This window comes from Rhinopithecus roxellana, chromosome 15 (genome assembly GCF_007565055.1).
Source record: "Rhinopithecus roxellana isolate Shanxi Qingling chromosome 15, ASM756505v1, whole genome shotgun sequence".
In the NCBI taxonomy this organism is placed as follows: Eukaryota; Metazoa; Chordata; class Mammalia; order Primates; family Cercopithecidae; genus Rhinopithecus; species Rhinopithecus roxellana.
The window spans coordinates 116,197,072-116,224,677 of record NC_044563.1 but is presented as its reverse complement, the minus strand read 5'-3'; the positions used below and the strand labels follow the sequence as shown (position 1 = coordinate 116,224,677).

General features: G+C 42.3%; 1 protein-coding gene across 1 annotated transcript in view; it reads left to right on the top strand.

Annotated features, from left to right (window-relative positions):
• Nucleotides 1-27,606, top strand: part of NAV2 (neuron navigator 2) — a 411,604-nt gene that overhangs the window by 119,372 nt on the left and 264,626 nt on the right. The window contains exons 2-3 of the mRNA XM_030918125.1: nt 1,675-1,792; nt 13,134-13,186. Of these exons, the coding sequence (XP_030773985.1) occupies nt 1,675-1,792; nt 13,134-13,186 (171 nt within the window). The remainder of the gene's footprint in view (nt 1-1,674; nt 1,793-13,133; nt 13,187-27,606) is intronic.

Here is a 27,606-nt window from a genome sequence, read left to right as displayed (position 1 = left end):
TTCAAATTTCAAGTTGGCCATTGTCATTACAAAGGTGATGGTCTACTTCCTGAGCTTTCTTTGTGCTTATAAAATTGAAAATACTCTTGCTTTACTGGGTTGTTGGTCTCTGACAATTGGAGAGTCACAGGGAAGGAGACTAGCATGGATTTAAGAATTGGATCCTTGGACTGTGTTGTGAAATAGAAGCACACCGTGGGTGTGCCTCTGCAGTGGAAGACAGAGCGTCTAGGTGGGTGGGTGGTGGACAGGTGCTACAGCTCTCATCTCTTCATGAACCAGATGATGCAGCTCTACCTCATCCCTTCCTGTTATGAGGCCCTCATGGTCCCCAGGTGGAGTAGCCAGAGATGCTGCCACCTTAGAAGGTCTCTGCTTGGCAAACCTGACCCCGGCTCCTGTTCCCATTCTAGGAGTGTTGGGGGAGGGGGCCATGAGCATTGTGTGAGATTACACTGGGAAAGGCATTTGGAAGAACAGGATGGAGGGTGAAGATAAGACCATATGCTGCTCTGGGAGTCACGTGGATCCTTGGAGCAGGCCTACTGGTTGAGGTAGAATGATCACCTTCATTTTGGTGGAGACATCATGGGATTAGTACTTGAGCCTGTTGCTACTAACCAGTTGAGGCAGGACATTCTCTTTTTGACCAGTCATTTGTTCCTATCCCTCTGAAAAAAAAAGGGGTGCTGATACCCTAAGGCCTATATGTTCATATATATACTCTTCTGCAAACTCACAAATCCATGCATAGTGCATGGAACTTGGCGCTCAAAATCAGTGAGAAGGTTTTTTGTTTTGTTTGTTTTTGGCCTTTGATTGTTGGTGAGAAAATTTTCAGGCAAGAGTTTTCTTGTGCTTGTTGGCCTGTTTGGAAAGAAAATATTCTTCTGTCCTGACCATTCTGTGACCAGGAAGAGCAGGTCAGATATGTTCCCCAAGGGGGTCTGCTCTCCTGATTCCATGGGTCAGCCAGTCTTTGCCTTCTAAAATGCTGCACACAACAGTATTGTGTTTAAATATGTTGGAATTTGCTGGGTTTTGTTCACAGAATCCCAACAGTGAAAATGATGCCTGGCTTTTAAATTAAACCGATTAAATTTGAGATTATTGTGAGGCCATAAATAACTTCACTCACACAAGAGTAATTGAAGGGGCTCTGTTTTCATACTTGGCTTCTTTTCAAGGGACCCAGGCTCCTGAGAACTCAGAATAGCTCAATAGCACTCCTTACCCTGAAATGGCCCATTAAGAGATGCCTGTTGGGTGGTAACCTCCCCATACGTTTTCTCAATAAAGAGAAAAAGATGAGAAGGGGTTGGGGAGACTTTGCTTGCATCTAGAGTCACAGCCTCTCAAAGCTGCAGCCTCTCAAAGCCGTCTGGAGCAGACTGTTTAGTTCTGTGTCCCTTGTCTCATTCAGGCCTCTGCATGTTTTGAAGCTTTCTTTAGTCTTTCCCTGAATCTTGACGGCAGTTCTCTCAATAGGCTAAGGCCCAGCTATGGTTAGCTGAATGCGTGATCAGCACAATGCACTGAATTTTAATGGTGCTGGCTGGCCCTGAAAGCTCGCCAATGGGACAGTGGCCACTGTGCCGGCCCTGAGCAGCTGTCTCAGATTCTGAGAGGGGATCCGACTGGCTTCCTAAAGTTGCCTGTTTGCTTTTCTTGCAGATCTACACAGACTGGGCCAATCATTATCTAGCCAAATCTGGCCACAAGCGTCTCATCAAGGATCTCCAGCAAGATGTGACAGATGGTGTCCTCCTGGCCCAGATTATCCAGGTTGTGGGTAAGAGCAGATTTTACCTTGTGGGTAATGAGTTACAGTGGAACCATCCCAAAAGGCTGGGGTGAGGGGAACAGAACACTGAAATCTCCCAGAAGGCAGCTTTCTGTCTCACATCTTGACAATTTATTTGATTCGTGTTTTGACTCAGGTTGTGTGAGTACCAGCATTGATTTTTTGCTTTTCCTGTTAAGGTCACATACACAGAAATATCATCTTGATTCTCTTAGAAGAAAGGCTGGCCAAGGCCAGAGGGAAATGCTGGTGGTTTGGGGAAGAGGTGTTCTGCCCCACTTCTTGCCTCCCATTATCTTTCTGGTTCTCTCATTTCCCCCTTTGTATGGTACTTTTGTGGATTACTCTGGAAATATTTCCCAAAAAGTAACATGGGACTGGTTTAATCCTGCCAACTCTACTTGGGTCTGACAAATCAAAGGCTAAGACTCCAGAGAGGGTTAGATGGTCCTGGTTAATACTAGGGGAAGGGAACTTGAGCAGTGGAATTTTTCATGCCTTGGCCATGTTCTGGGAGGAGAGAGTTCCTCCAGTGAAGGCACGTGGTTGGATACTGGCCACAGCTCTGCCTTGGGCTTTTTTTTTTTATTATACTTTAAGTTCTAGGGTACATGTGCATAACATGCAGGTTTGTTACATATGTATACTTGTGCCATGTTGGTGTGCTGCACCCATCAACTCGTCAGCACCCATCAACTCGTCATTTACATCAGGTATAACTCCCAATGCAATCCCTCCCCCCTCCCCCCTCCCCCCTCCCCGTGATAGGCCCCGATGTGTGATGTTCCCCTTCCCGAGTCCAAGTGATCTCATTGTTCAGTTCCCACCTATGAGTGAGAACATGGGGTGTTTGGTTTTCTGTTCTTGAGATAGTTTGCTGAGAATGGTTTCCAGCTGCATCCATGTCCCTACAAAGGACTCAAACTCATCCTTTTTTATGGCTGCATAGCATTCCATGGTGTATATGTGCCACATTTTCTTAATCCAGTCTGTCACAGATGGACATTTGGGTTGATTCCAAGTCTTTGCTATTGTGAATAGTGCTGCAATAAACATACGTGTGCACGTGTCTTTATAGCAGCATGATTTATAATCCTTTGGGTATATACCCAGTAATGGGATGGCTGGGTCATAGGGTACTTCTAGTTCTAGATCCTTGAGGAATCGCCATACTGTTTTCCATAATGGTTGAACTAGTTTACAATCCCACCAACAGTGTAAAAGTGTTCCTATTTCTCCACATCCTCTCCAACACCTGTTGTTTCCTGATTTTTTAATGATTGCCATTCTAACTGGTGTGAGATGGTATCTCATTGTGGTTTTGATTTGCATTTCTCTGATGGCCAGTGATGATGAGCATTTTTTCATGTGTCTGTTGGCTGTATGAATGTCTTCTTTTGAGAAATGTCTGTTCATATCCTTTGCCCACTTTTTGAGGGGGTTGTTTGTGTTTTCCTTGTAAATTTGTTTGAGTTCTTTGTAGGTTCTGGATATTAGCCCTTTGTCAGATGAGTAGATTGCAAAAATTTTCTCCCATTCTGTAGGTTGCCTGTTGACTCTGATGGTAGTTTCTTTTGCTGTGCAGAAGCTCTTTAGTTTAATTAGATCCCATTTGTCAATTTTGGCTTTTGTTGCCGTTGCTTTTGGTGTTTTAGACGTGAAGTCCTTGCCCATGCCTATGTCCTGAATGGTATTAACTAGGTTTTCTTCTAGGGTTTTTATGGTATTAGGTCTAACATTTAAGTCTCTAATCCATCTTGAATTAATTTTTGTATGAGGAGTAAGGAAAGGATCCAGTTTCAGCTTTCTACTTATGGCTAGCCAATTTTCCCAGCACCATTTATTAAATAGGGAATCCTTTCCCCATTTCTTGTTTTTCTCAGGTTTATCAAAGATCAGATGGCTGTAGATGTGTGGTATTATTTCCAAGGACTCTGTTCTGTTCCATTGGTCTATATCTCTGTTTTGGTACCAGTACCATGCTGTTTTGGGCTTTAAGGCAACCACCCCGTGGGCCTGCCTAAGAGCCTAGAGCAGATTGAGGAGGCTTGGAGATCAATTGGACAGCATTAGCCTGATTATTGTCGCTGGTAGCCTTGGCTAAGGGAGAAGGTGCAAGGAGAGGACAGGGCCCAGTCTCTCTGGCATGTTGTTGTGGAAAAGTTACTTTCCCTTCAAGTGTGAGAAGTAGTCTTTCATAGTTGGAGCTCTGCTCAAATCCTTGGAGTATGTACCTGAAAACACAGAAGGTTGGCCTTAACTGAAACGTTTGGACTACTGCTGCCATTCAAAGAGAAAGGAGTTTGTTTTCCCTGCTGTCTTATTTATTTCTTAAGACTACCCACCATTGATTCTCCTCTTCTCCTTTTTCCTCCTCTCCCTGTATTAGTTTTCTGTTGCTGTATAACAAATTACCGCAAACTTAGCCACTTAAAACAACACATATTTATTATCTCACAGCTTTTGTCCATCAGAACTCTGGGCATAACTTAGCTGGTGCCTCTGCAAGGCTTCAGTCAAGCTGTTGCCCAGGGTTGCATTCTCATCTGGAGGCTTGACTGGGGAAGAGTTTGCTTCTATGTTCACTCAGTTTGTTGGCAGAACTAATTTTCTTGCAATTATAAGACTGTGGGTCCTGGCTTCTTGGTAGCTGTCAGCTGGAGGCCACCATCACCTCCTAGAAGCTGCTCTCAGCTCCTTGCCACATAGGCCTCCCAATATCTGCTTGCTTCCTCAATGCCAGCATGGGAGAAAGCTTCTGGAACAAATCTACTAACAAGGTAGAATCTTACCTAACCTAATTGTGGAAATGGCATCTTATCAGCTTTGCCATAGTCTGTTGGTTAGAAGCAAGTCACAGGTCCCTACACTCAAAGGGGATGGGATGATACAAGGGCATGAATACCAAAGTGCAGGCATCATGGGGGGGGGGTCTCTGTAAAGTCTGTCTGCCACATTCCTTTTTCCAATTCTTCCTCTTCCTCCTACTCTTCATCATTATTGTCCAAAGCTCTTTAAAAATTTCTCTCATTTTCTCAAAACCCTTTTGAAGTAAGTGGTGTTCTCTCCATTTTACAGATGCAGAAATTGAGGCCCAGTGAGGCTTAGTAGTCCAAAGTCACCTGACTAGTTTCCGTGGGAATTCTAACCCAGCCAGTCTGCTTCTAAAGCTTCTGTTCTTTGCTCTACTGTATTATATCACTTTTTACTCCAGAGATGCTGAACTTAGTGCAGGGCTTTGTCCTCCTTCACTTTAGTAACCACTTATTGAGCACTAACATGTTCCAGCACTGTACTCCTTGCTAAGAATAAAGAACAAATGTGTGGAAGGCCGAGAACCTCAGAGGAAGGGGTGCCATTTTTTTGGTAGGGTCTTCATGGAAATACAACTTGCACCTGAACTGGGTTTTGAAGCCCACATCAGCAGTATCACATTATGCATGTGGGCCTACTTTGACTGAGTTTTGCAGCTGTGCAGAGTTTTTCTACCTGAAACCTTCCCAGGTTTTGGCACAGGCAGCAGGAGAGGGAGTATAAAAAGGATCATACTGAGAGGTCTTACATTCATTCCAGCTCCATTCCTCCTGATTGTGGGATCAGCTCTGCTGCCTGTTTCACCATCTTGAAAATGAGGATATCCATACTTGTTTTGTCTGATCTTATAGCCATCTTATGAAATTCAAGTTAGGTATCAAATATGACATATATTTGAAATCTGTGACATGTTCCTGGATAGCACTTGGCAGCAGCTACCTAGAAAGGTATGTATGGAAGGATGATGAGGTCTCAATATCTGTGTCAGTATGTTGTGATAGATTAGTCATGTCTGCCTTGGGCTCAGAAGAGGCAAATGGGAGTATGTATGTTGTGCATTTTCTAAACATAGTGCCATGAAAATGTAAGTTAGCAGTTTTATCATTGCTCAGGAGGATGCTTCCCTGAATCTATTCAGATGAGATGAACTTCCCTAGACAGTGGTGTCTTTAGGCCTAGGGTACTGGTTTGCAGTTCCAGAGACCCAAGTTAGCACCAGTTGTTCAGGCCACAACTGAGGCCACTAAATTGCTTCCCTAAACCCTCCAACACAGGATCGCTCTGTCCAGAGACTCCTCAAGTAAGGCTGGATGTCAGCATGTGACTCTCTCGCCAGACTGGTTGTGTTGGGGCTTGGAAACTCTGCTCTGTATGTAGAGAACAGACTAAAAGGAGGATTGAGAAGACAGCAATCATAGGCATCTCCTGTGTGACTTCTTTCCTCAGTTGTCTATCAGTCAGCTCAGAGCATTTACTCTTAGATTGTCTTATGAACGCAGGTCTCTTGGTGAAAGAGGGGGAGAAGCATCTTCTAACTTGGATGCTGAAGTACTGGCCATTTGAACACTTTGCCTTTCAAGTCCATGCTTTCCCCCATACATACCCATTAAAAGAAAATGTAAAAAGATATATTTGTATGTGTACACATATTTAATATACATATATGTATATGTAGAGAGAGATATCCATATCTATGTATCTACAAAAAATTTTCCCAGAATTGGAATCTTGGTGACTTCATCTTATGCTGGACAGAATTCTAGTAGCTGCACTTGTTCTTTGACTGGCAAGCTCCTACTCATTCTTTTTTTTTTTTTTTTGAGACAGAGTCTCGCTCAGTCGCCCAGGCTGGAGTGCAGTGGTGTGATCTCGGCTCACTGCAAGCTCTGCCTCCTGGGTTCATGCCATCCTCTTGCCTCAGCCTCCCACGTAGCTGGGACTATAGGTGCCTGGCACCATGCCCTGCTAATTTTTTTTGTATTTTTAGTAGAGACAGGGTTTCACCATGTTAGCCAGGATGGTCTCGATCTCCTGACATCGTGATCTGCTCGTCTCGGCCTCCCAGAGTGCTGGGATTGCAGGCGTGAGCCACCACGCCTGGCCTTCCCTTCTCAACATTTAGTACTCCCCTAAACATTCCTCTGAATTCTATATCACACCGTTCTACTTTCTAGGGATCTGCCACAGCTCTCAACTGTCAGGTTTGGAAGGGGCCTTTAAAAGCCCCAATCTGATTAATGAATTGCTTCTGTAAAAACTAGTCAACAACCTCTATTAATTACTTCCTGTGATGGGCAGCTTACTACCTTTTCAGGCACTAGTTCTAATGGTGAGAGTTGAAATCCTTCAAAAGCTCTTGTCTTAGATTCAGGCTGCTATAACAAAATACTAGACTGAGTGGCATATAAACAAAAGGCATTTATTTCTTATGATTCTGGAGGCTGGAAGTCAAAGGTCAAGGTGCTGGCAGATTCTATGTCTTGGGAGGGCCCACTTCCTCATTCACAGACAGCCATCCTTTCACTGTGTCCTTCCATGGTGGAAGGCATGATCAAGCTCTCTTGGGCCTGTTTTATAAGGGAACTAATCCTGTTCATGAGATCTTTACCCTCATGACCTAATTATCTCCCAAAGGCCCCATCTCCAAACACCATTATGTTAGGGATTAAACCTGAATAGATGAATTTTGGGAGGACACAAACATTCAGACGACAGCAGCTCTACTTTTATTAAGTCCTCCCCTTGGTAGTGTCTCTTCCCTGTAGGGCTACAAAGAACAATCCAATCTGGGGACAGTGTGAGCATCAAAATCAATTGAGGACAACAGTGGATTATAGCCACTAAATAAAATAGGAATCCACACGCCTATAATAATAAATAGATACATTTAAAAATAGATCTATCAATGGAGGAGAAGAGAGGGCTGGACTCTACAGGAGAACGCTGACTGATAAAGGTAGAGGGAGTTGCAACCGTCTGGTAGATGGGAGTTAAGGCAAGAATCATCAACAGATGCTGAAATCTAGAAGGGAAAATTTGAGGAGGAGCAGGATTTTTGCATAGTCTCAAAATATCTCTCTATTGATTGCTTATTAGCTGCAAGGGGAAACAAAGTAAGTACTAATTGGAGTATCCAGGTCACATCATGACTAGGTGATGAAAATTACATCACTGGTGAGAGGACAGATGGATGTCATGTGCTTCCTGAGGTTATACCCTGAGAAGAACACAGCATCACTCATGTTGTATTCCAGTCAGGGATGGAAAACCTGAAACTAATCATGAGGAATCTCAGACAAACCCAAATTGTGGAACATTCTATTAAAAAAAAAAAAGAAACTGGGTTATATTGTTCAAAAATGTGAATGCTGTGGAAGACAAAGGCTGAGAAACTGTTCCAGGATGAAGGAGACTAAAGAGATGTGACAACTAAAAGCACTATATAATCCTGAACTGTATCCTGTGCAGGGCAATAACATGGTCTAAAGGACATTTTTTAGTCAATTGGCAAAACTGGAATGTTGGAATTAAATCAATGTTAAATTGTCAGAATTTATAGCTGTACCATGGAAGACAATATCCTAGTTCTTTGGAAATAAACACTAAGCATAAGAAGCAAAGGGCATGATCCACGTGGCTTACTCTGAAATGACTCAGAAGAAAGATATGTGTGCCTTACAGATAAAGAGGGGAAGGGTAGGAGAGGGAGAAAGGAAAGGAGAATGGATGAGGTTTATGAGAATTCTCTATACTATTCCTGTAACTTTTCTGTAAGTTTGAAGTTATATCAAAATGAAAAGTTAAAAAGAAAACATATCTAAATGAAGGCCCATGAAAATTTGCAGGCAGCAAGATTGTGCCTTTTAAGGGACAGCCCCTTTCTAGGCCCGGGAGGAATGTAGTGATGATGGCAAGGTTAAGGATCCACTCCATCATGGGTCGGGTGCTAAGACCCGATCTAGGACGGAGTGGGGATGGTGGGAAGGTGGCAGTCACAGAAAGGTTCCTTAAGGAGCTTACCTATGAGCCAAGACTTCAGACTTTATTAAGAGTGAAACAGGCAAAGCAGTCAGGGAGGGCATTCCCAGCAGAGAAAATAGTGTGTAGAGAGGAGAGCCAGAGGGCCAGCAAGGCAAAGTCGGGCAGGGCCACCAGGTATAAGGCAACGAATTCTGGGCTTTAGCCTAAGAACAAGGGCTGGTGGTTGAAGAGTTGATTTTTCAGGCTGGGAAGGGACATCAGATATGTTACTTCAAGGAAAATCTTAAATGTTTTTTGTTTTGTTTTATTTTGAGACAGTCTCACTCTGTCACCCAGGCTGGAGTGCAGTGATACGAGCTCAGCTCACTGAGGCCTCCGCCTCCCGGGTTCAAGCAATTCTCCCACCTCAGCCTCCCAAGTAGTTGGGATTATAGGCATGCACCACCATGCCCAGCTAATTTTTGTATTTTTAGTAGAAATAGGGTTTTGCCATATTGGCTAGGCTGGTCTGGAACTCCTGGCCTCAAGTGATCTGCCTGCCTCGGCCTCCCAAAGTGCTGGGATTATAGGTGTGAGCCACAAGCCTGGCCTTAAATGCTTTTTACATGCCCTGTTCTTAAGTCTTCATCTATCCCAGACACCCCTGGAGCTGGGCTTCCTAGATAGTGGGATTGTTTGGGACTTTTCTGCCATCATCTTCTGTAAGGCAGAAAGTGGGCCTTTTGCTACTGCTCTTTAGGAGCCTTCCTTTGATGGCTAAGGTTAGATCTGTGTATTCAGCCTCTTGTTAGTGTGATTATCTTCTTGAGTCATGAGCTTCCCCAAGTTGACAATTGCCTGCCAGCCCAACACAGTGGCATCTCTGTGAATTATTAAGAAGGTTTATGAGGCCAGGATAAACAGCATGAATCAAGAGAGAGACAGGCCTCCCTCCTTTGCTTACGTTGCTGTCACTCAGGGAGGATGCCAGAAGAGTTTGGAGCAAGGGAAGCAGGGAGGGAGAGAGAAGGGGTAGGAGAAAAAGGGATAAGAGTTGAGAGAGGAAGGAAAAGATGAACAAAGGAGGATTGGAGAAAAAGGGAGCAAAGGGAGAGAGAGAATTTCTTCTTAGAAGTGGGAAGACCTGATAGCAGCTTCTTTTCCACCACCATTTGGGCTGCCTCTGCATACAGCCAGGAAATTCAGACAACATGTAGGACTATCCCTTCTTTCTGTTGATGTTCTACTACCATTATGTGACCCTCAGTAAGTCATTTGCATTTCTGGGGAGCCAGTTTTTGTCTCTTCCCATTGGCAGGATTGTTAACTGCCAGGGATGGTAAGTGCATAGATGCACAAGCTATATTGAAATGCTCTGAATCCTTTAATGAAGTCTTTTGAAAAGTAATAAGCTTGATGCCACTGTTCTTATTTTAAAAGTGCACTGATGCTTTCCAGGCACTAACTTGTCACCTTGCATGCAGGCAGGTTACTGCATTAGTGGGCCTAAGAAAGTCTTGAATACGCTGGGATAAATAAATTACCACTGGCACTTAAAGATGCCAGTTTTAATCACAGATGAGGACTTTGGGGATAAGTGCCTTTGTTTCTTTGATTATCTGCTTTTGGGATGCTGCCAAAGACCCCTTGCCCTGAGTTATTTAATAAATTCATCTTCGAAGACCAAGCTCTTCCTTCTTACCAGCAGAATCAGAGCTGCTATTAGCACTCTAATTATTTATGATAACCATAGGAATTCCTGGGAATTTAAGTAAAGGAGAAGTATTTCAAGTATATGAAACTGGAAACTAGGAGGCCCAAAACTCATTTTGTAGTTTTATTAATTATTTGTTTTGAGATTGGATTAGTCATTTGATTCATCTCTTCCCATATACTCTTTAGAGTGGTTGTAATTAGGCTCTACCCCATCAGTTTATTTTGACTTTTGTAAAATGGAAGTATTATGCTTGTAAGAGCCATGATATTTAAATTCAAAGAGCTCCTGACTGGGTTTAGGTGACAGACCATGAAAAGGAATTAGATGAGAAATTAGACCAAGCCCTTTGGTTTCATTATTCAGGTGGCATATAAAGAATCTTTAAAATGTCCCAAATGACTTCTTAGGATCACAGTTATCCATCCTTTACTGTAATGACCACTAATGACCTAATGCTGAACTAGGTATTGATCAGAATCCAATGACTTATGACTTTGGCCATCACCAGTATCCAGTTGTAAGACACCTTGATTGGCCTTGATTCTCAAAAGCCGCATATTTATTCTCTCCAATGTTGAGTGTCAAAATCCAAGGTCAGAGCTCATGCCTGCCATAATTTCCCATGTATGAAAGAGTGCCATTTGTCAAGCGTTTGGTTTTTTTGGTCTTTAGTATGTACATCTGCATTACAAGTGGAAGGATAGCTGCCTGAAAATAGGCAGCCATTCTTGATTCATCTCAATGCTCAAGAATCAAGATTTCTTGATTCATTGAGATATTCGAAGACTCATTTCTTAGTTCCACTCAACAAGTATTTATTGTGTGGCTTCTGTATACCAGACACTGTGCTAAGCTCTGGGGTGATGGTAGGAAACAAAGCAGATAAGAATCTCTGTTCTTATGAAGTTTACATGCTAGTGATATATTCTGGCTCATTATATTTTCTGATAGAAGAACAAACACCCATGAGTGATTTCATTCAGTGGTCGCCTTGTTTGTGGTTTTCATGGCACCTCTTTTGGGAGCAAGGCTTTCTTTGATGCCTATCCTAGTGTTCTTATATTAAGAGGAGTTGAGAAAATGCAATTAGATCTCTGAAGATTGGGATTTTCCCAGGTGGGTCATAAACCTTAGCATCTATTTCTTCTGGCAAGTTCTAAAAAGAGGTGTAGATTAGACTGAATATACACTAGCCAGTCTGTCTTATGGTGATCAGATTTTTAAGCAATTTTCTGCCACTCGCTTGCTTCTTAATTTTCATTTCTCTCTCAAGATAGAAACAGAGAAAAAATAAATTCAATTTGAGATAATGGTTCAGGTTTCTAAAATCTTGGAGGCTTGGGACACTGTTATTCTATTATCTTTTTTAGACAGTTTCCAATGGCTTTTCTCTTTGTGGAAGTTTTAGATATCATATTTATTAAAATATGACATGATTTTATTTGGGGAATTCAATTTTGTGAGCAGTTATTAAGCTCTAAGGATACAGATGTGAAACATAAACTATACACGTCTGCCAGGCTCTCACAGCATAGCTGGGGGAAACAAGAAAAGGAGGAGTTATGTATTGGATGATGAAGAATAAAACAGAGGCAGGTAGAGGGTGCTGTGAGAACAGAGGCCTGAGTATGTCTTACCTTCTGTGGGTGAGGACATAGGAATGCAGAGGGAGCTTATAAAGGTTTCAAGAGGAGGCTAACCCTTAGTTCTTCACTATGGAGTCCTAGCTAAGTTTCCAAACTTGGAGATATCAAAAAGAAAATTTTTATGTATAATACATATTACTGGGTTAATAATTCTACCATTTAGAAAATACTTACTATGTGTTGGGCACCGTGCTGAGCATTTTACTGACATCATCTCATTCTCATTGCTTCTCTGGTGAAGCAGGTAGTATTAACTGTGTTTTATAGATGAGGTAACTGTGACCCAAAGAGATTGAGTGACATGCCTGATGTCACACGCTAAAAAACTCTGCAGCTGGAATTCACGCTAACATATCTTTGCCTCCAAAGCCAGTGCTCTAACCACTATGCTTACTGCCTTTCTTGTGCTGCTGTATTCTCAAACACAGTGTCTCCATAGATACCTTGGACTGCGTCGTGCCAGGGACTCCTCCATACTTATGATGAACTGCATTCACCCTGGGAAGCTGGGCCAATCCTCCTTTGTATTAGTACTTGATTTCCTGTGAATGCAATGCAGCCTCTTTTTATCACTTCTCTAAGTAGCTGGGTGATATGACTTCACACATGTGTGTCCCTTGATCTAATTTGGACTTACTGTGTGGCATTGGTCAAGTCACATAGTGAGAAAGTGATAAAGTCTCACTTTCTCATTTTCCCCATTTGCCACTGCTTTGGGAATAGTTATTAGGACAAACAAAAGCAATATTAGTCTGGCCAAAGATAGAGTGAGATGCTTTCATTTGTGGCTTTTGTCCCTGGGAGCTGAGTTGTAGCTGGACTGATCCACTCTGAACTATTCTGTCTTTTGTGACAGTTGTGTTTGCCTTTCCGAGAGCCTAAAGCACAATCACAACTCACTCTCTTTCCCAGTCTCCAAGCATTTCCACGATGCCCCATCACTCCAAGACTGTCATCGATGCAGTTGTCTCTGTTTTAGATGACGACCTTGCCCCAGCTGTCCCTGGAGGACGGTAGCTCGATGAGTAAGTCCTGAAGCTTGCTAGATGTGTCTCAGTATTTCACATGCCCGCACTGATTGGACAAACCCTGGTGTGGGCCTTAGGACTTGGTTGCCTCAAGTGTCCTGAACATCACTACTGAAAGTGTCTCTCTGGTGATTTACTTTTCTGACTTGTGTTTCCTTTTTCAGCAAATGAAAAGATTGAAGACATCAATGGCTGTCCGAAGAACAGATCCCAAATGGTAAGTGGTGCATAGGTAGCAAATGTTTGAGTTCTGTCAGTAAGCCCTGCCTCTAAATGATATTGGCCATCTTGAAAACATTCATACCAGATGCTTTACTCCAGGGGATTATATTAATAAACTCACAGCTATTTCCAAGTAACCGTGTTCTGCTTTTCTGACATTTGTTGGCATTTATTGAAAAATGGCTGTGATTTTTATGTAGATTGTGAGACAGTTAAAGTGAAATATTGTCCTTGCTCTTAGACACAAATTATGCAGAACTGGTACAAACATATACATGTTTAGTACTTGAACTGTTATGACTCGTTCTGCTTCCTCAAAGACCCACATCAGTGTGTGTTTGTGTGTGGAGCTGAGGCATGGATGAGGTGATGGTATCTTACTAATCAGAAACTGGAGCATGTGGTCAGATTGCCTTTAAAGGTTAGAATGATGTGAAATCAGAACTGTGACAGGAAATGTGAAATGTGCAGTCACATCTGAAGCTTTTCAACATAACCTTTGCAAGTGATATTCTCTCTGGCATGATGCATTTAAGCTCTGATATTATAGCTTTATACATAACCCCCAAAACTAATCTTTTAAAAATCTGTTCTTTTTCTTATTGCATGTCCTGCACATAATCTTTGAATTAAAATTTATGGTCATTGTTGAGTTCAGAAAACATCAGCTTAGTTTTTCACTTCAAAACACATTTCAAGCATGAATATTTACCAAAAAAAAAAGTATGTTTTCAGTGTCTGTTAAGATAACACTAATAACCTATTTAAAACATGAAGGTGGCAACTTAAGGACAACTATTTTCTGCTGGACATTCGCTTCCAGAAATCTAAATTAAAAAAAAAAAAAAGGCATAATTTGCTTCTCTAACCCCATCCTACCTCCTTTGAGTAGGCACAGTTTGATAGGTCTCATATCAGAATAAACCAAAATGATTGGCATTCCTTGGGTTTGCTGTTTAGTTTTCTGAATTGTTATCCCAGTGACTTGGGCAAATAGGCAGCCTTTTCAGCTGGCTTTGTTTTTCGTGTACAAAAACATTTTTTTAATAAAGATGTCAGTGTATATATGGAAGGGGAGTCATTTTCCAGTTTATATTCTGAAAAAGTTTTTGTTGTTGTTGTTCCACTGAAGGTTTTCTTTCTTTTTGATCCAAAGACCAACCACTCCTTACATAGGAAAGTCCCCAGGCTGACGTCTCATGGATGCTTTGACTTTTGGAAAAACTGGGCTGCTATTTTTGCTGCAGCTACTGCAGCTGTCTAGGGTATTAATAATTGAGAAAATTTGGATGATAGACGACTTAATTTTAGTGCAGGCATGCTACACATGTAGTCCCATTTTCATATGAAACAGATGCATTATTTCCCTCCAGGATAGATACTGATGCAATGGCCCCAGCCCATTATAATGTGCATGTAGAACTGGTATGTGGAAATCGTCAACCTTTTATTCTATTTGGTGCCCCTGTATTCTAAGCACCTTCTGTTGGAGGTTTTGCTTGTTGTTAGAGTCTACTTCCAAGCTTATACAGATTGAGTAGCCCTAATCTGAAATATTTGGGATCAGAAATGTTTTGGATTTTGGAATATTTGCATTATGTTTACAGCATCCCAAATCTGAAAATCCAAAGTGTTTCACTGAGCACTTTCCTTGAGCCTCATGTCATGCTCAAAAAGTTTCGGATTTTGGAGTATTTTAGATTTTTAGATTTGAGATGCTCAACCTGTAATATTGTCACTTCAGATTCTTCTTTGCAAATTTATATGCAAATAAGTTACTTATAAATACTACCATAGTACCAATGCAGTGTTGCAGTTTCTCCATAAGTCTTTCAGCCATGCCAGTGCTATATTGTTTTGTTTTTGTTTTTGTGTGTGTGAACTGTGTTTTTTTTTTTTTTTTTTTTTTTTTTTTTTTTTAAGAACACAAGAATATGAAATCCTATAATTGTCTGTGATAATTAGTTCCAACTTAGGGGTGGGGAGGCAGACACAGTCTTGTGGTAAGCCTAGCAGAGAATAGTTCAGCGTACAGGATGTGAGTCCAGGAAAATGTAAGAACCTCTGCCACAGTTATTCTATTCTGTAGGAAATAAGTAGGATGATGGTAAGGACAATAGGATCGTTGTTCTTGCCCCTACATCACAAAACAATGACAAGTTCATAAGGCAGAACTCACTAGATCACACAGGAAGTTCTTTCGATAGACAGGCATGGGTGATTTTCTGGCTAATAGGACACCTGTGTGCACACAAGCATATTTTGCTCAAGTATAATTTGAGAATATAGCGTAGGGTGTGAGCCACTGTTTCTAGATTCCTAGGTGGTTAACCTTCTAATGAGACTTTATATGGGTGACCAATAATAAACATTGGTTGTTTGCTAAATATTGCCTGTTTGGAGGATACCAAAGGAGGTGATATGTAGAAAGCATGGCGGAAGGAAGATGACACACAATGAGATGAGAACTTGGGAAGTGTATCCTGTTAGGAGGGTAATGGGCTCTGCCAGAAAAAAAGAAAATCAGCATAGAGTTAATGTGGTCACTCCCTAAGAAAACAGATAGAGCACTTTTAGGGTCCTTTAATAATGGAGACAAAAGCAGTTTTATTTCAGAGCAGGAATGGACTGGGTGCTATTTCAGTGTTCAATGGGTCAGTTCGTATCCCCAGCTAAAGGGTAGGTTAAGAGCATGAGCTTTGTAGGAGGAGCAAGTCCTGGAAGAAGGCACCTTTTTCTCCCTCCCTTCACTCTTCCTAACCCACTAGGCTGTCCAGCTGCTCTGTTCTCTGCTCTAACTCCTGCGGTCTTCCCAGAGGATAGGGAAGTGAAAGGAGACATTTGTGGAATATGGCTTAGAGGATTCCAGGGGCAGCAGTGCATAATCATTGGCATTGTGTACTTTTAGACTGTCAATCTGCAAGCAGTCACAGAGTGCCTGCTAATGGCAGGTGCTGGGCTAGGCCAAGCTGAATACACAGGTGACCAAGATGTGATCCCTGCCCTCAAAGAACTCAGATGAGTGGGCAAGAGACCAGAGAACAATTAGAACAATAGACAACTGCAGCTGCTCCCACAGACATCTGTGCATGGCACAGTGGGGACCTATTCTACCCCCAGGACAAGGAAGGTTCCAAAATAACTTCTGAAGGGTTGGTCTTGAAAGGCCAGAGGGTTCACCACAAGAGACGATGGGTGGTAGAGGATTCCGAGCGGAGACAGCCAGGCATGGAACCCATTTCTGGAGAATGGGTTTACCTGAGGATATCATGGATCCCACAGAGGAAGGTTTTACCAACATTCATTGATGATACCAAATTGCCACGAACTTTGTCTGGTGAGGCTCTTCTAGCCCCTTGGCAACATCAACTCCTCGTCCTGCTGTGCCTAGGGTGAAAGGAGGGGCATGGAAGAGCCCAGAGTACAACAGACTCATAGGCACAGGGGTCTTTTCGGACCTGGGATAAGCCTTCTGTATGCTTCATCACACAGATTCCTACATCTGGGGGAGAAACCTCAGAACAGAGTTTTCTAAAGCAAAAAGTTCAAGGTCATCAATTCCTGTGGACAGAAGTTCAGCCATGAAATTTGGGAAACGGAAACACAACCCAGTTGGAAGCAGCTGTTAATATTTTTATAGCAGCACTAATGTGCATCTACACAGTTCTTTAAGGCTTATGAGCCTATGACACATTCAGTCCTCCTGACTGCTGTGGGCTGGCGTAACAGTCACACCTTTTGGGTGAGAAACTGAGATGCTGTCTCCAGGATGCAAGCCTGATGCTTTTCCATCAGCATTTGTAACCCTCAGTGCCGCCCTCCTATTGGCCTTCATAAAATGGCACCAGGACTATAACCCAAAGGCAGGGAGGCACAGCAGTGGCTTCCCTTTCCTGGAACAAGCCCAGCCTTGGCTTGTTTTTAAGGAGCCTTTGCCCTGTTTCAGTCTGACCCAGATGCTTTTGGGGCCAAATTCTTGGAGATGGAGCTTTAGAAACAACATTCCCACCCCATTCCCTCTCCCCCACCAAATTCATCCCCTTGGCCCTTAAATAAGTTTGTGTGTGTGCGTCAGAGCTGGTTAAAATGTTTTGTCTATTTAACATTGCCATGGCAACCAAGGGGCATCTCTTTGGCTTTCAAGTGGTGTGTTCAGCAGAGTTATGTGTTAGTGTGGAAGGAAAAACATTGCTTGGAGGTTAGCCAGCGGGTGCTGGGGCGGACCTGCTTCCCAATTTGAACTCACTGTACTCAAGACATTGGGGGCATTGGCTCACTTTGGAGCCTGGGAATAACCAGTGGCAGGGGGTGGTTTTCTTTTTTCGTCATAATTATTTTAAGCAGCTTGCCTCTCTGTTGTTGATGAGGAGAAGTGCAAAGTTAGGGCGGCTTGCTTGCCTTTTCAGCAAAAAAGCCTCAGGCCTGCTTTCCCCTTTAGCTGATCTTGGGACTGGGGTCAGCTGAGCCTCCCAGCACTGAGCCCCTGCTTCCTCTGGGCTCTTCAAGGAGTCCTCCTGCCTTCTTCCCTCAGTGCATCTAGACTGAGGGCCAGCCTGAACTTGGGGACCAGCCAGGCCAGGTTTCCAATTCCTTTTCTATTCTGCAGCCTTGAGTTAATTACTTAACTCTTTGAAGCCTCATAGTTCCTTTTCTATGAAGTGGGGTTGATAATAATACATACCTCATAAAGTTTTCATGAAGACTAATGAGGCAATGAAAATGATAATAATGGACAATAATAATTAAAGTGATAAAATACAACCAAAGCTTACAGTGTTTGCCTTGTTCTAAGCACCATTCTAAGTGCTTTACAAATACAGCATGTCCCCTTAGTTCATCCTCCCAATAGCCCTTTGATGCTGGTGATCTTATTATCCCTATTCTCCTGGCATAGAATCAGCACTCAAGATATGGCAGTTGCTGTGATAATGAAGATTTCTTTCAGTGGTCATTCATGTTTTGGGGGACATGGAACCCTTTGGAAATCTGAGAACCCTTCAGAAATCTTCTAGCGCTCTCCTCCCCAGATTGCACTTACCCCAGAATTTTGCATACAACCTGAGCAGATCATGAACCCCAGAGGCCAGCTCATGTATGCCCTGGGGCTCCATAGACCCCAGGTTTGGTGCCCCTGCTGCGTAGGGCACTGCTCTGCTTCTTGCCCTGTCCTTTCAGGAGCTCTATGGAAAATGCCCGCACTGGAGTTCCTGAGACAGTAGGAATCTACACTTAGACACAGAGAAGGGCTAGGCAGTGATTTTCTAACTTCTATTCCATAAGCAGAACCCCTCGTTTTCCCAAATAAAACCTATGGAACCCCATATATGAGTGATAAAAGCTGCTATAAGTAGGGATAGGTAACCCAGGACAGGCCCACCATAGCTGCCCCTTTGCAGGAGGCCAGCACCTGGGGAGATGCAGTGGGATGGAGCCTAGGAAGGAACTTGGCAGCATCAGGTTTCTGCTCAGCTCCTGGCTCCGGCCCTCCTTTCTGTGGTCCGCCTCAGTCTCTTTTCTGTGAAAAGACACAGTCGGATTAGGGCTCACTTACCTCTGACCTCTGCAGGGCATCACAGCTGAGAGCAAGGGCTGGGAAGGCCAATTGCTTGTAACCCAGGCATGTCCCTTAGGCTCTAAGGGAACCAGTTCCTATAACAGAGGTAGTAACAGTACCTGCCCCACAGGGTTGTTTTAAGGCTTCCGTGGGACAATCTACATGAAGTGCTGGCACGTTGCTGGCCACAGAGTTGCTGGCCTCAGTAGATGTTAGCTCTTTTGATGATTTTTCAAGGGACTTAAGTATTTGTTAAAAAAAAAGCAGACATGCTTCAGGAACAGCCAACCCTGCTTTTGGGTGGGGGCTTGTTTAGTGGGGTTTGAATTCATCTGTATACCTACATCTCTCTGAATGATAGCACTGGACTCAAAGGAAACCCCTGAGAGATCTCATGTCACAGAGCAGGGTGGTCAGTCTCACTCAGTCCCATCATAAGTGGCCCTGGATAATCCACTTGGCCTTTAGCACTTCACTTCCTTCTATGAGAAATGTGGAAGAGAACAACACCTCGCAGGGTTGCCATGAGATTTTAATGAGCTAACATTTACTGAGTACTCACTATGTACCAGACTATGTGCTGAGAGCCTACTTAATCACTCAGAACAGCCCTATGATAAAGATGCAGTTATTGTCTATATGTTGTACATGGGGACTGAGGATTTAAAAGGTTGCTCTTGGTCCCAGATTATTTACCTAGGCAGAGGCAGAGTTGGAGCTCGAACCCAAGTCTATTTTCAGAGATAGGGTGTTTACCTCTGTGACAGAGAAGGGGTATCAAAAATAGTCTCCACCTCACCAAACCTTGTTCTCCTTAATTTTCATCTGCCAATACAGCAGAACCAGTTAGGCTTAGCTGAGAGTTAGCAAAAAGGGAGGAGACGGAATATTTCTGGAAAGGGCCTGAGTTGACCTGCTGATGGGAACATGAAAGCTGAAACGGGCAGGTGGCCCCTTGTGAAAGGCAGCTCCTTGAGTTGGCCTCGAAGAGCCCTGGCGCCAGGTACCTCTGGCTATATTCTCTCCAGAATCTCCTGGGCCAGGAGAAGGCCATCTGCAGTGGGATCAGGTTTCCAGACCCAGTGACCTTGAGCCCTCCCAACAGCTGCCAGAAAGCCGGCCACATGCCTGGGGAGTGTCTGAGATCCTTGGGCAGCTGAGTTGCCTCTTCCCTGGGCCCTTGGCCTATTTTTACACGGCCCTAAGGGCACACACATGTTGCAGAACCAAGAAGGAATGAAGAAAAGTCCATAGGCCACTTAGAATTTAAAGCAAAGTAGCAAGAGCTCAGGCCCAAGATCAGCAGGAAGCATGCACTGCTTCCTGCCCAGGGCGGCACATACACACTATCACTTTTGTGTGTTGGCCATCGTTCATTGTCTTTCAAAGGTGGCAACAACCTCCACGTCTGTCTCTCTCTTCAGTCATGCCTGTCTAAAACTGTCACTGTGTTCCCATTTCCTTCTCCATACTCTTGAGCACAGAATAGAAGATCCTTTAAGATCTGATTACCATCCTCTCCTGCCACTTGGTCACTCAAACTCTATGCCCCAGCAAGACCAGATACCTTGCAGTATGCCAAAGAGGCCTCGTATTCTCATGCCTTTGTACTTTGATAATGTACAAAGTACTTATTTACAGACAAAGTACTGTCCAGTCTGCTAGGAGTCCAGTCCGTTTGCCCCTTCCTGGGCAGTGTGACCTTTAATATTTAGGTCACTTGTTTCCTCAAGGTGTTGACATAATGAGGTGCCTGTCATCTTTTGCGTCCCCAAGTGTCCTGTGCCTGCTTTTAGCATAACACACTCTCTTGTGGTTGTCTGTTTACTCATCTTCTTGAAGGAGATACCGTGTCTTTCACTTGAGTATCCTAAGCATCTGTCATTTTGGTGAATGGCATGTGGTCAGCATTTAGTAAATACAGGATGGGTAGATGGACAGACAGAAAGACCAAGGAGGGAGCTGACCTGAATGTGTGTGTGTGTGACTAGAGGATTGTAACATACCATTATTCTGATTTCATTATCTACAGCTGAGCAGTGCTTTGAGCACTCAGTATTAATTTGGAAGTTCTTTATAGGATTTAAAAAATAGATATGTAGCACTGTTCTGGAAGTGTCTTTCCCTAATTCTTTTCTTCCTCAGTTTATCCAGAGGACCCAAATAGAGCGTTGTAATTACTCTCAGGAATTGTGGTTAATTTTTAGTTTGTTGAGTTTTTTGTGTTGCTTGAGATGAGCATATTTAAGCACCCTTACAACCACCAGTTTATTAATGTTGATAACAAAAACGATGATAAGGTACTGTTCTAAGTGCCTTACATGTTTTAACTCATTTTATTCTCATAACAGTCCTATAGAATGAGGAATATATTTTATCCATTCCATTAAAAAGAATGGAGAACTTAGACCTTGATGCCACTTGATGTGCTCTGCCAGGGGCCAGCTATGGGTTGTAATAAAGAACCTCTCATTCTTTCCCCTCACACTGTAGCGCCTTTGTCCCTGACTTTCCACCATGCTTTTATTTAATAAAGTACAGCAAACACTCAGAGTGGGTACTGGTTTAGATATTTTATCTGTATTGACTGATTTTATCTTCCTAAAACTCTATGAGAGCATATACAATTATTATTGTCATTTGACAGATGAGGAAACAGAGAGCAGTTGAGTAACTTGCCCAGGGTCACACAGCTAGTAAGTGGCAAGCTGTGGTTTGTTTGCTGGAAGCCTGGCTTGAGAGTCTACTCCCTTAACTGTTATACTATTCTACATGTAAAGAAATTGATTAAAGAAGAAAAAAAAACTCACTATGACATGGAAAGGCAAACATTCTATTTGTAACCCTAGCTCCTCATCTAGGCAGAGGCTCAGGATGCGACATTCTATTGTGGGAAGGAGATGTGAGATAAGAAGAATAAGCATGGGCTCTGGGATCAGACAGACCTGGGTTCCACACACGGGGCATGTGTGCTGGGCAAGTTAATTTAATTTCTCTGAGTCTGTCTTCTCATCTGGAAAAGGATAATGATGGAAGCTACCTTCTAGGGTTGTTGTGAGGGGGGTATAAAGGCACCTGGTTTCGTCTTGGCTCACAGTGAGTGCACATGAGAAGGTCATTCCCTGCCCTGTTTACAAGTCACATATTTTCTAACTATGGTACATCAAAAGATTTCTTCATATTCAAAAAGTACGCCCTCAGTGGGGTAGCTGAATAATGTCAACCCATCCCCAACAATGTTCACATCCTAATCCCCAGAACCTGTGAATATGTTATCTTACCTGATGAGACACTTTGCAAATGCGATTAAGGATTTTGAGATGGGATAATGATCTTGGATTATCTGGACAGGCCCAATGTGATTACAAGGATTCTTGTAAGAGAGACAGGAAGGTGAGAGAGAGGTGACAATGGAAGTTAAGTTGGAGAGAGAGATTGGAAGTTGCTAAGTTGCAGGCTTTAAAGGTGGAAGAAGGGGCCATGAGCAAGGAATGCAGGTGACCTCCACAAGCTGGAAAAGGAAACAGATTCTCCTCTAGAACTTCCAGAATGGATGCAGCCCTGCCAAATCCTAGGGTTTAGCCCACTGAGACTGATTTTGGACTTCTGACCTCCAGAACTGTAGGATAATACATTTGTATTGTTTTAAGCCATTAAGTTTGTGGTTCATTTATTGCAGCAGCAATAAGAAACTAATACACTGGGATTCATGCAAAATAACTCTTGCTGTATCAGAGAGTGAGCTATTTGGATTTTACAGCGTAGGCTCATTTTGCTGTAAATGTGGGTTACTTGGATTTCTGAGTTTACTGGAAGGTGCTTCTATGGTTAGAACTCTTCAGAATGGAGCTTGCTGCATCAGTCCATTCAGAGCACATCACTGTAGGGAAGCATGTGGAGGACAGAGACCTACAGCTTTTTATTTCTAGCACTGTGTCCACATTGTGGGCTGATAGACATACTGAACTGTCATGAGAGAGGCAAGTGCATCTCATCTCAGTAATTAGAAGTGAATATTGCATCTTCTGGACCTCTTTGCCAACGTAAACTCACAAGTAGGTACTTTGTCCCTGCAACTAACATATGTTTGTCTTGTTAATTAACATAACATTTAAGCAAATGTTAGGAATTTACCATATTTTATATGCTATTTAATAACATCAAACCTTTGAAATGTGAATAGTTTTTTTTTTAAATCTCTTTCAGTTCAGTAAAAATATCCATATTCTCAGCACCTGGCATAGGCCTAGGTATGTTAGAAGTGCTCAGCTAATGTTTCTCAGATGAGAAAGCTAAACAATATAACTGGTCCAACAATCCAGGAGTTTCAGAGAGAATGGAGTGATGTGACACATCACATTTTAATATTTTGAATGCACTGTGTAAGTTTAAGTGCTCTCAAGAAATGTGAGATTCAGTCTCTTCACTCACAATTTTATATTTTAACTCAGTTATAAAGGTAAATAAAAAGACACCAAAATAACAGATTATTTACATTAATAAGGGAAATGGTGTTTGGGTTGGTAAAACCTCCGATAGCAGTGTTCAAACTTTATGTGTGAGAAGCACCTGGAGAGATTATTAAAACAGATTGCTGGACCCCACCCCCAGAGTTTCTGATTTGGTATGCCTAGGGAGGAGCTGGGGAATTTGCATTTTTGACAGTCTCCCAGGTGCTGATGATGTTACTGCTCTGGTGACCACACTTTGCCAAGCATGACATGTTGTTTCTGAGTTAAGTAACAAAGCCTCTTTGCTGGGATATGACTGAGCAAACAAGCATTTAAATACATATTAGTTTGTAAAGTTGTTTGCAGTTTTAAAAGTTAATATGAGGGAATCCTTTTGCTTTTTTGGAAAGGTTACGATGCCTTTAAGCTGGTCCAACTCGTGGCCCACAGGCCGCCTGCGGCCCAGGATGGCTTTGAATGCACCTCAACACAAAATTGTAAACTCTCTTAAAACATCATGAGATCTTTGTTTTTGCGACTTTTTTAAAGCTCATCAGCTATTGTTAGTGTATTTTACGTGTGACCCAAGACAATTCTTCTTTTTGCAATGTGGCCCAGGGAAGTCAAAAGTGTGGGCATTCCTGCTTTGTACATTCTTTTTTCTTAGAACTATTGTAAGTTCCAAATTGATATGATCTGAACTGTGCACGTGGTCATGATCTGATTGGAGTTTGAGATGCCTTCTGTATCCCCTTCCAGCTCACTTAACCTCTGTAAATTTTTTTTCCACTGAATGTTTGGTGTGATAATTCTTTAGCATAATGGGCTTAAATGCCTGTATCCCCACTAGACATTAACTTCTTTGAGGACAGGAGTCGCATCTGTCCATTTGCTCACACTGCTTAGCAATCTCATAGATGCTCACTCAGTGAATGTTTAATGAAGAAATTCCCAACACACCTGCATTGGGACTGAATGAAGTGTTGTGAGTGGCAACATGGTATACTCAGGAAGGTTAAAGAATGTAGCAAATGTGAGGCTGACCGAGGTTGGGGCTGGGGGAAGGGAAACATAGCTACATATCTGAGCTGAAAGAGAAATTGGATGGTGATTTATAACTGTGTGGATTGTGGTTTATATAAAAGCCATCTGGGCCTCATGCTTGGATCCACCTCCCTGCATATGTCTTCATGGAGTTCTTATGTTTCAGCCTAGCATCAAAGGGGTGTTTTTTTTGTATATGTGTTGTTTTTTTAAAAATTTTGCCATGAAGTGGAACTTAGCAAGGAATTCCTGTTTGCACTTTGTAAGGTATGATTAGCCTATGGCATCTGCGTGTTGGGAACTGGTCAGGTCAGTGGACAAATGCCAGTGTGCTCACTTCAGAAAGTAGAGAATGGTGGCCAAAAGGCTAAGTTGAGGTGCTTCTAAAACAAAAACTGAACAGATGCCAACAGTTAGATAAAAATCAATATATTTCATTAAAGTTGATCTTTTGTGGATTGGCATGCAACAGGCAAAAAATTGACTATAACTGGGTAGCAGCTGCCCCCTTTAGGTAGGTGTGGGCTGTTGGTCACAATCTCCACCATTCCCTATTGTCTTATACCTAACCCCTTTTACTCATTTGTTACCGACCTATCCCCCTGCACACATTTGAGGTTTTTGATCCCTAAATGATTGTATTCTCATAAGTTTCCTGAGCTTCCTCAGGAATCCTAAGCACTGGCATATGGTAGCTTGAAAGATCTCTGTTTTGGGAGCATTTTGATTTGGAAATAAGGCCTATAAATGTTTATATTGATTTAAATTATTCTTGCTCCTGAAGATTTAAAATACTACAGAAGAACCTAAATGTCTTCCCTAAGGAAGTTACTTCTTCCTCTGTGAAGTGTCCTTTTTAAAATGTAAAGGTTAGATTTAGTTTGGAGGGACTGATTACTTATTGCCTTGTTGTACTGCTGAAATCAGAGGGCAGGAAAAATGACCAAGAAAGGTGGTGATGTTTCTCCTCAGCTCTGGCAAAGCACTTGCTGTTTGGTTGTTAATGCCCCATGTTTGCACAGGGCTTCGTAGCTTACAAAACATTTCCTATTGTGTTCAGATTCTAACTCTGCTGTTTAACAGCTGTGACTTAGGAAGGCTATTAAACACCCTGTGCCTCCATCTCCCCATCTGAAAAATGATAATAATATCTTTCTTATCTAGTGTGGATTGAAAAAATAAAAATTAACTGAAATAATAATGTATGAGACAGAATTTAGCCCAGTGCTTCATGTTTCGTAAGAATGCAAATATTAGTTTCTGGCAATGTCTCTGTACGGCTTTCAAGAAAGGAATAATTATCCCCATTTTACTGAAGGAAAAACTGAAGCTTAGGGAAATTAAGTACCTTGCCAAAAGGTGGCCAAGGAGCCCTGAGAAATCCAAGATTCCCTGGACTTTCCATCTGGTCATTTGAAATCCTTAATTCCCCTTTCTACCCTTGAAATCTCCTCTTAGTAATAGCTCCAATAACGATGAAACTTTGAGATGAGTTGACTTTTCCTATTTCAGTAGCTTTCATGGGTGAGAGGGCTCTCACAGTGGTGGGAACATGGTACCAGTTACACAGAGTTGGATGTCGGGGGAGAACCTGTCCACAATTTAATCTCATATACTTTCCCCTGAAGGAATATGAAGCAAGAAGAAAGGGGCATGCATTCCAGGTTTCCACTAAGGGACTACTCGTGCATACCTTTAGTGGGAGGTTTTCTGAAGTGAGTCAACTTGGCATTAAAGTATTCCTCAGGCCCCCATCTGTTTCTCCAAGGAGATTGTACAGAAGAAACCCTAACCAGACCAAAGGGCCTTTCATGGTTAGCCTTTGGATAGGGTGTTTCTTCCAACTTGGTCTTTTCATCTACATACATCGTATAACCAGTCTTGTGAGACTCCTTTGAGAAGGATTTGCCGAGATTTGATTTGAGTTTCAGAATTTATTGGTTGCCTCCTTTTATGAATGATTATCAAGTGCTCTCTCTTTATGATTACCCAGCAGTTTAATTTTAGCCCTTGGGGTGGGTGGAGGGAGCCTTCCTGATACGTGGATATATAGATAGAACCATATGGAATGACCAATATTTACCCATTTTTTACCTGCAAAAATGGCAATTTTATCTAGTTCAACCAAAGATTTGGCAAGGATGTAAATAGTAACAGATTAGCATTCTATGACAACTTAAAAATTATCACTTTTTCTTCACAGGTGCATTAGGTATCTTGTGGCCTTGGAAAGCTCAGGGATATCCTGTAATGGAATCTTTCCTTGTCTAGTTTGCTCTCCTCTTACAGTGGATTTTGGTCATGCCTCTGACATTGTGGCTGTGGCAGTAGGCAGTATGCAGAGTGGAGAATTAGTTATTATATGCTTAATTATTTTTAATTTCATCATTCCTAATTGGCTGACATGTAGCTCTTTGCCTTTATCACAGATTTTAGAATTTGAAACTATTGGCCAAATCGTTTCTTAGTATAACATATTTTGTGTATTCCTTGCAAAATTCCCCCAAATTATATATTCACAATCATCAGTGATCTAGGATTCAGGTGCGACTCCTTAGCCATGCCTACAACTAGCTTTTGAAATAAAAAATAGATTGAGGTAATGTATGTGGAAGTTTCTAGTATTGTGCCTGACATGTAATAATCACCCACTGATTGCTAGCAGAATTTGAAATTAGAGTGGAAACAATGGTGATTTGGGGTTAGATTTCTCATAGGCATTAACACAATAGGGTGTACTATAAAGGCAGAGAATAGCAGACCATGGCCTTCATTCTAGCCATCATCAGAGTGGGTAAGCAAAGTCCTGCAGGACTCTGAATTGAGTATTAACGCATTCAAATGTATTTGCTTGGCTTCGTTTCCTGCTTATGGATGCCACCAGGACAGGTCTTACATTTAAGTACATACTATCCTTGGAATTTCAGGAAATATATGGATTGACTGTTCATGAACAACCATAAGCTGCCAATAGTGGCAAATTGGCTGAGGCACAAAGCACAAAGCTGACTTACACAGGCTGGTGTGAGGGAACTGGTACCAAGCTGAGGAGTGAGTTTCACTCTTGGCCTTCCTCTACAGATTTTTCCATTACCATATTCCTTTATATCTACTTATTTTGTGGGTATAACGATGTGGTCTAGTGATCTTCCGAAACTGAAGATTCACTGCACTCTAGAGACATATCTACTCCTGAATTTCAAGGATCTGCTGTCTTATTTAATTTTGCATTTATATTCTGCTACCGCTTGAAGATTCTATGGTGGCTTATGGGTTTAAGCATGTAATATGGCAAAGGTACCAAAAAAACAATCCAGACCTTTTAAAAAGAGCATAGTGAGTAAGTGTCAGGCTTTTGAGTAGGTG